Genomic DNA, 9,378 nt, shown 5'->3' on the forward strand with positions numbered 1-9,378 from the left:
CAATGCTCCCTCTAAGCTGTGGAGTCTTGTGAGCAAAAATCCTGCTTTGTGAGCTCCTGGCATTAAAGTTGTGAGCGAGCGATTTGGCTACTGCATAAATTAGTTTGCTCTGGAGCCCTCCTTCCTGAGCTAAGGCAAAAATGTGTGAGCCGGAGGCTAAAAAACCATGACTCAGGAAAGGGCAGCTCCTTGTGTGTCTCAGAAGCAGCGGCCAATAGTATAAGCCTGCTACCCACAAACCAGCTGGAAGGTTTGATCACCATTTGGCAAGCGTGGGCACATCATCGCCTGTGGAAAGCCAGGCCCGGCGAAAGGCGGGTTGTTGCCAGGGCCGCATGGCATCTCTGAGCCCAAGTAGAACACAAACACGTTTGCAGCGCCACAGACAACAAGAGTTCAGGAGAGACCCCAGGGGAATGTGATGAACCAAAACATCAGACCTTTTTGTTTCCACAGTCCTTCTTTCACACCGTCCTTGAAAACAGCCCTCATTGCAGCTCCATGGTGGACAACAATCTGCGCATCACCAACTGGAACCGTAAGCTGGGCTGCAAATGTCAGTACAAGAACATCGTCGACTGGTGCGGCTGCTCTCCCAACGACTTCAAACCCGCAGATTTCCACCGGTTCCAGGTGAGCAATGGCCCGATCCAGGCCCCTGCTGCGGTACAGCTTGTGGGCTTGCAGAGCCTGGTGGGCAGCCACTTCAGCAGGGACCCGTCAGTCCAGGGCTCTTTTTGTAGAAAAAGCCCAGCAGGAACTCATTAGCATAATAGGCCACGCCCAACAGCAGGAACTCATTAGCATATTGGGCCACGCCCCTGACAGCACAGCTCATTGGCACATTAGGCCACACCCCCATGTTACCAGAAGTGTGGTTATCCAGCCACACCCACCTTTTGCTTGTTATTCTGTTTACCTTGTTTGTTGTCAAAACCCAGGGCTTTTTTTGTAGCAGGAATTCCTTTGCATGTTAGGCCACACACCCCTAATATAGCCAATCCTAATGAGTTTCTGCTGTTAGGTGTGGCCTATTATGCAAATGAGTTCCTCCTGGGCATGGCCAACTCGGGAGCCAGCCAGAACTCCGTTCCTGTGCGTTCCTGCCCAAAAATAGCCCTGCCTGTCACCATCCCACACAGGATGACCCACAATTAAGCTGCGGAAGTCTTGTCCAGTGGAGTTTTACTTTGCCCGTCCTCCAAAGAGTTCAGCACAGCAACCGCAGTTCGGTCTTCCTCCATTTAATCCTCAGGGGACAGCCCTTTGCAGTAGGTTAGGCCAAGAGAGGCCAAGTGGAGAGCTGAATCCAAGCCTCTCTGGTTTCAGTCTGGCCACAGCTTCACACCGTCTGTCTCTGAGGTTCCTGGGGGTTTGTTCAGCAGAGATCCCAGATTGGGGCATCACATCCCACTTCCGTATGCCCTTCTGTGCCACGTGGGGAAGGGCCAGGGGAGGGTCCCATGCCACCACTCCTCACAAGGAAGAGCCTCCAGAGACCCAGGCCTCCTGGCCGGCCTGTACGCCTCTTTACGTATGCATACAGTCTGCCTCACTTCAGTTTAATCCCCTAAAATGGCCTGGCAATTTCCCCTCTCATTTAACTGTAATGAAAATCCAGCGGAGGGGGCAAGGGGGGGGGAGATTGTTTATCGCAACGGTGTGTGGAAAATAAAATGCACAAGCTGTAATTCTGATCCTGTGCCTTTCTTGTTCCCCAAACCGCCGGTCCCTGCTTGGTAGACAGTTAAGCAGAGCGCTGAGCTAAATCTTTTCAGAAATGCGAAGGCAAGCCTAATGATGCTGCGTAAAACGGTCGTGTCGCTTGTTAGCGCTCCTGTGGGTAGTTGTTGCGCAGATTCCGTTGGAGGAAAATATAGCTCCTGTCATTATCTTGTTATTTAGGTTGACGGCTTGGTATTCAAAAATAGGTACCAAGGCCCAGAAGCCATTTTGTTTTAATGCAACCCCCATTCTTATCAACACAGCAAACCGCAAGGCCGACCTTCTTTGCACGCAAATTTGAAGCTGTGGTGAATCAAGAAATAATTGGCCAACTGGACTATTATTTATACGGGAACTATCCTTCGGGCACGCCCGGCCTTCGGTCATACTGGGAGAACGCGTACGACGAGCCGGACGGCATCCACAGCATCAGCGACATTGCGCTGACCATGTACCATTCGTTTTCCCGCTTGGGTCTGAGGAGAGCGGAGGCCTCTTTCCACACAGACGGCGACAACAGCTGCCGGTAGGTTCAGAAATGCCTTTCCAGTCAACTGGGGTGGGCTCAGGCCACACTCAAGGAAAGGCCAAAAAAAAGCGCAAATAACAACTGTGTACTGCACAAACCCGCAACAAAGTTAACAAAAAGAGACTGCAACACAAAGGCATGTTTGGTCCAGCTTACATAATAGCAACCTTGGGAGGTGCTTTCTAAAGCTTAGGAGACCTGGCCCATAGAGAAACTGAATAGAGTTTGCCTGTTAAGAAATTGCAATGAGACTTCCTGTAGTGGCTTTTTGTTCCTGAGGAAGGACCAGAAGTCCGAAACACTGAACGATACCTAGGAAAAGTGTTGATATCTATTCCAGACTTCATTGTTTCCCTTTGAGAAATTTCTATTCTGGACTTTGTTCTTTCCCTTTGGGATATTGTGGACTTCTGTAGTTTCCTATGATGGATTACATGGGTTGAATTACCTTCGTGTTGAAGTCTCTTTTTGTTAACTTTGGTGCGGGTTTGTGCAGTACACAGTTGTTATTTGCTGGGTTTTTTGGCCATTGTTTACTGTGGACTGTATTGTTGTTGTTGTTGCACACTCAAGGAAAGACAGAGTTCAGACGGGACATGTTTGGTCCCTTGGCTGCCATAGTCGTGTCTGCAGCCGAGGGGGAGGTGTCTGATTTTCACGTTAAAATGGGCGTGTCGGTGGGGAGAATCCCTCGAATTCATATGAACATTGGTCCATCTAGCCCAGTGCCCTCTACTCTGACTGGCAGTCACTCTCCAGGATCTCAGGCCACGAGGGCTGTTCCCAGATGTCATTTCGGGGGGATCGCGGGGGATCACAGTTCCCCCGGGTGAGGTGCAGGGGGGCCCCTTCTTCCGGCCGCCCCCTTCTTCCAGCCTCATTCTGTTGCAGAAGGAGGAAGAAGCAGGAGGGTAAGTTGGCGTCCTCCCCCTCTGCCTGGCCGAGGCCACTCCACGTGGCCTCCGCAAGGACTCCCAGCCCCATCCAGGAGCTTCCCCGAGGTAGCTGTGTTAGTCTGCTGCTGCAAAATAGTCCAAGAGTTCAAATAGCACCTTTAAGACTAACCTTTAAGACTAAGACTGAGTGGTGGGTGTGGCCTTATGTCACACTTCCGGTGATGGCAGGGGGTGTGGCCTCATGACACACTTCCGGTGATGTCAGGGATGTGGCATATGCTAATGAGTTTCCCTAGCTCTTTTTCTATGAAACGACCCCTGGGGTTTCCCCACCTCCTGGGGATCTGCATCTGGGCCCTTCTGACATGCAGAGCACACTGTGCCAGGGGCCCCTCCCTCCTCTGCCCTCCCCTCTTCTTTCTCCCCACGCCACCTCATCGCTGGCACATAACTACCTAATGATTTCAGCGCTGCTTCAGGCAGGCAATCTATTTTAAAAAATAATAATAAAGCTCAGCATGTACGCGGATTTAATTTTTTAAACCACGGTTTTAAAATTTATTTCTCAGAAGCCACTTCTCATTTATGTAACATGCAGAGCAATCATAGCAAGCAAAAAACAACAACAGCACCCCCAACCCTAAGGTGTATGGGAGAGCGTAAAAAGGGTAGGTGGGGAAGGATCGTCACGGCATGGACACTGGCCAGCGTGCACTGTGCACTTGCTGCACAGCCGGTGTTCCCCAAGCTGGAGTAACTCTGCAGAACCCACGGGCAGATGGAGATCTTTTCTGCATTCCCTTGCTGCCAGCTGTCCCTTCCCACCCTGGGAAGGCTGATGCCCAGGGTCAGAGGACTGTTGTGGGGGAAGGAGGCAGAATTGCCTCTCCTCTCTCTTCTGTCAGTAAAGCTGTGCTTGTCAAAGAGTGAGGAGGGGGGGGGGTTATGCCCCCTTGTCAGTGGAGCCCCCACCCCACCTGGCTGTTAGTCTGTGCCAGTCCCTCAGCCCAGGAATCAACTTTCCCAGAGGGGTGTTGGGAATTTGGCAAAAATCTGCACTCCTTAAGCCATCAGATCACTGGATCCAGTCCTCTGTCTGTCCCCAGTAAGGGCATTGTGCTTCCAGTGTGCAGCTAGTAGTTTTCTTTTTAATAAACGGCTGCAGCTGGTCATACAACACAGTCTTGGTCTATTTCTCCTCCTGTTCCTCTCCCCCCTTTTCCAACGCTTTCTTTTCATTCCTTGCACGAAAGAGGCCAGCAGCCCTGTGAAATCGGCTAATAACACAATCACCACCATCGTTCTTTTCCCAGTGTTGCTGGCACTGCAGCTAAGGAGGGGGGTGTACATCTGATCCCATTTGTAGGCACCACTGCATGCCTCCTACAGCCCCAGGTTCCCTCCTGAACCCAACTGGAATGCCTGGGGGGCGGCGACACCTGGGGAGGGTTAGCCAAGTAAGGGGCACCCCCTGCAGGTTCTTCCTGCACAGGCTTCCTTTTAAATTGAGCTTCTTTATTTCCATCTCTGGATGATTTTTTTTAAAAAAATATTTAAACTAGCTGCTGCCAGGAGACTGTCTCCCTTTACATTTTTGTGAATCCTGTCAATATTTGCTACAGAGTGTACCTAGAAGTTAGACTCCAAACAAAAGTCATACTGTTTAACTTGCACTGGCTGTTTTTGCTCAGCTTTCTGGGCCTCAGCAGAGTCTGTTGGCATCTGCTACCTTTGCTGTCTGAGTTGGGCTTATTTATCATCCTCTGGAAATTGCAGTTCTGCACAGAGTAAGTGCATTTTGCTTTAGGTCCAAACTATGTGTTAAATATGCCCTCGGATCCTGTTCTCGTACTTTCTTCCGCTATAGGGCTAAGGGTGGTTTCAGAGATGATGAAACCTGGTGTCGTTCCAAACAAATTCAGTGCCCCCGCCTCCCCGGGAGAGATCTGATCTTGGATTCCCCACATCATGTCCCGTTTGGCTTACCAAGATAGTTTTCCTGCATAAGTTTGACTCCAATAAAAGTTGGTTCTCTTTGACTGATCCTTGCTGTGCAGGCTCATGTTGAGCCATGTTTCTCGGGGAGGGTGGTGGCCGGTTGGAAGCAGGGCTTGAACCTTAGCAAGCTGTTCCTTCCTGTGCAAAAGTAGAAGATGGCCCCGTAGACTTCTGTGCAGAAGTCTCCTTTTGTGTTGGGAAGGCGCCTGCCGTTTCCTTCAGACCAGCGGGTTGTGCCTTTTATGGTCAAGGCGTGCGGGAGGGCGGGGCGGCAGCAGTGGTGGCACTGGGCGGTGCCAGTTGTTTGGCAGCCTGAAGAAATTGGCCAATCCCATTCAAATGCAATAAACACCATTCATCTGTGCCGTTGATCAGTCTGTTCCCTGCCCATGTTTTCCAGGTACTACCCAATGGGCCACCCGGTTTCAGTCCACCTCTACTTCCTGGCTGATCATTTTCAGGGCTTCCTCGTTAAGCATCATGCTACCAATTTGGCTGCCAGCAAACTAGAGACCTTAGAAACGTGGGTGATGCCCAAGAAAGTCTTCAAAATTGCAAGCCCTCCGAGCGATTTTGGCAGGCTGCAGTACTCAGAGGTAAGTCTTGCTTCCTTTGCAACAGGAGGTGAATGGATACCCCCCTCCCTTTCTTCCGCACCTGTCATAGGCCTCATTTCCTTACCAAGGTCTCAGTGAGGAGGTGAGCCTGTGTCTGGGCTTGGAGCATCTCACGTTGGAATCCTCTTTTGTTTTAAAATAGTTCCCTCTGTGTAGAAAATCGCAGTGTCATTGAGAAGGCGAGGCTTAGATATACTGGCTTTTTATTTAATAGTCCTTAAGAGCTGCGGTGGCTCAAGTGGTTAAGACGCTGAACTGCAGGCTGTGGAAGGTCAGTAGTTCAGCAGTTCGAGACCAAGTGTGCTCCCATCTGTAGTTCCAGCTCCTGCCAACCTAGCAGTTCGAAAGCAAGAAATTGCAAGTAGATAAATAGGTACCACTTCGGTGGGAAGGTAACAGCGTTCCGTGCGCCTTGGTGTTTAGTCATGCCGGCCACATGACCACGGAAACGTCTTCGGACAGCGCTGGCTCTTCGGCTTTGAAACGGAGATGAGCACCGCAACCCTAGCGTCGGACTCTTGGCTTTTGAGCAAGGGAAACTTTACCTTTAAGACTAACAAAACCTAACCCTAGCATAAGCTACTGTGAATCAGAGGTCGCGTCATCAGATGCATGGAGTGTACAGCTGTAGGAGATATATTTATACTTCTAATATCGTACTATAATACATAATCTGGATTTATTAATACAAAATTACTGTCTTACAAAGAAAAATTCATTGCGATGAAACAGTGTGGCACAAAAATGAGGACTATAGAGGTTAGTTCAAAATTCATGTTTAAATTTAATCAGGTTTGGGTAAAAAAACTGAGAATTCCAAGTCCAAACACCAGATATGAGAAATTCTAAATCATTCCTGGTGTGAACCAACCCTTTATCAGAAGAAATACTGACATTAGAAGTGTTAAAACGTTGGCCCATTTGAATTTTTCTTTTTCTTTCAAAAAAAGAAAGAAAAGCTCCCCAAATATATGCAGAAAGATATGGCTTTGTACATTAACCAGAAGAAAACAAACAAACAAAAGTTCAATAAGAATTGAATATTAAGAACAGCTGAGAGTCAGTTGCATGATGGGGGGCAGATATCAGGATCTTGGCCCCCTGCTCAGGCCCGTGAGAAGATACAGAAATCTGGAGGGAGGAGGTTTATTGGATGTGAAGGGCTGTTGCTTTTTACAAATTATTCACCCACCACCACCAAGATTCCTTGCAGCTTGTCTTACCTAATTTGAAAGTGATGGTTTCTATTTTACTGTATTGCTTTTTTATTGTTCTAAAGTTATTTCTGTTGTCGATATTTAAACCACTTTGGGTGCTTTAAAAAAAAACCTAGAAATGATAAATAAACAAATCCAGCTCACTGTTTTTTAGCTTCCGGCTCACACATTTTTGCCTTAGCTCAGAAAGGATGGCCCCAAAGCAAAGTAATTTATGCAGCAGCCAAATGGCTGGCTCGCAACTTTAATGCCAGTCGCTCACAAAGGAGAAATGTTGCTCACAAGACTCCGCAGCTTAGAGGGAGCTTTGCTGGGGAGCAGCACAAAGGGAAGGAAACGGGTGATGAACAGTCCTCCCTACAACTGGCATCGTTCCTCCAGCCAGATTCAGAGGAGCTCCCCACCCCACGGCTGTATTTAGATGAAGGATGTCAGGAGAGCCTAGCAAAGATCTCTTGCGTTATGTGTACTTTGGCCCTATGTTTTCATAGGCATCCATTGTGGCCTGGTTCAGACCCATGTGCATATGACTTTATTATTAATATTTCTCACACAAGGGCGAGAATAGATAGATACAAGAAGGGGGACCCGCAGGAGGAGGAAGCGGCAGTAGGTAAGCCCAGCAGGCAGACCAAGCCTTCTCCCTCCTCCCTTCCCCCCTGGCGGCAGCGAGGCCAGAGGCCTGCCAAGACTTCTCCCCCAACACCGGTGGCAGCAAGGCCTGAGTGGCTCACAGCCGCTGGCCCACCAAGCCTTCTCCCGTGTCCCCCCACAGCGGCAAGGCCAGAGGCCTGCCAAGCCTTCTCCCGCGCTCCAGCAAGGCCTGAGTGGCTCACAGCCGCTGGCCCACCAAGCCTTCTCCCGCGTCCCCCCCGCAGCGTCAAGGCCCGAGGCCCGCCAAGCCTTCTCCCTCCCCCCGGCAGTGGTGAGGCCTGAGCGGCTCATAGCTGCGGGCCCACCAAGCCTTCACCTCCCCCAGTGGCGGCAGCAGCAGTGAGACAGTTGCCAGGGCATTCTCTGCGCATGCACAGGAAATGCTCTTTTACTTTTGGGGGGATTTAAGTATCCCCCGTATAGTTTTTTCAACTTTTTAGATTTTTCTGCACATCTGGGAACTGCTCCAAATGTGCAGGAACATCTCTCTGCCCCCCAAGTGCCCCCGATGTGCAGATTTAGATATCCGCACGGAGGGGGCAGCTTGGCTATTAGATATATAGATGGTTTACTGTGCAGTTCTCTGCAGAGGTCCTCCAATCTACGCCCGTTCGTTTCGGTAGGCTTAGAATGAAGTAACTCTGCATAGGATTGCTCTTGTAAGAGACTTCCACACTAAAATTGTACCAGCGACACAAAAGTTTGCTTCTGGCCTTGTTAGCAGTTGCAATTCATCACGGAGGACAAAATGAGCCCGGGCGGCAGGCAATTAGTGTCTACCGTGTGGACCTAATGTTCCTGTTTGTGGTGAGCAATGAGACACAAACTAGTAATCAAGGCATAATTTATCTTAGGCAAATTTTAAATGGGAATTCAAGAAGGTCTTGGAATCAGAAACATTAGAGGAGGGTCAAGGCACAGAAGGCGCTGTGAATGAGGGGGGCTTCCGTGATGCTTTTTGGACTCATGAGTACAGCAAAGAGGGACGTGCAGAGCCCCTTAGTCCCGTTTCATTTTGTAGTTCCAAATGTTTCCTCTGCACTGTGCTCCATCCCTCTTTAATTCCGGTGTAATAAGAAGAAAACTAGGTTGCTTTCACCTGTGATGTTCTCGAGGTGCTCCTCTGCACGGTCAAAGGGCTCTGCTCAGAGCCTCCTCACTTAGGAATATTCTAGAGGAACTCTTTTCAGGTGCAAAAGCCTCTTCCTCTAGGCTTCCCACGCAGTGCTCTTTTGACTGCTGTACTAATTGACAACGCTCTCTGAGCTAGTTGTTCTGTTTGTGCAAAGTAATTCAATTTGCACAATACTGATTGTAGAAACTGGGGCATGTTAACGTAGAATTTATTCTGTAAGAGGTACTCCGTCAGTCACCTTGACCGACCTGGCCTTTTCCCTCTTGGAGACTGGAGGAGAGAGAGTGACAGAGCAGGGTCTGCCCCTTTTAGCCTGTTTTTTACCCACTTGTTTTTATTGTTTGCTGGTCATGTTAAGTTTTTCTTTTGAAAAAGGCATGATGCAAATATAATAAATATAGATTTCGGGGTTTTGTGTGAGGACCAAAATACACTAGCCTTAAAAAAGCATTCTGGTTGTTCACATATCTGCGGCTCCTATCTGGTGGAATGAGCTCCCAGAGGAGATCAGGGCCCTGCGGGACCTGTTGCAGTTCCGCAGGGCCTGCAAGACGGAGCTCTTCCGCCAGGCTTTCGAATAGGAGCCGCCGCCGTCACCACTACCACC

At 49.4% G+C, this 9,378-nt stretch overlaps 1 protein-coding gene across 1 annotated transcript in view; it reads left to right on the forward strand.

Moving 5' to 3' along the window:
• The window catches only part of XYLT1 (xylosyltransferase I), a 274,833-nt gene that overhangs the window by 248,238 nt on the left and 17,217 nt on the right, over positions 1-9,378 (forward strand). Inside the window, exons 9-11 of the mRNA XM_015412172.1 lie at positions 457-633; positions 1,989-2,251; positions 5,549-5,744. Coding sequence (XP_015267658.1) covers positions 457-633; positions 1,989-2,251; positions 5,549-5,744 — 636 coding nt within the window. The remainder of the gene's footprint in view (positions 1-456; positions 634-1,988; positions 2,252-5,548; positions 5,745-9,378) is intronic.

The sequence above is a fragment of the Gekko japonicus genome, unplaced genomic scaffold (genome assembly GCF_001447785.1).
Source record: "Gekko japonicus isolate JY-2015 unplaced genomic scaffold, Gekko_japonicus_V1.1 scaffold2238, whole genome shotgun sequence".
NCBI classification, from domain to species: Eukaryota; Metazoa; Chordata; class Lepidosauria; order Squamata; family Gekkonidae; genus Gekko; species Gekko japonicus.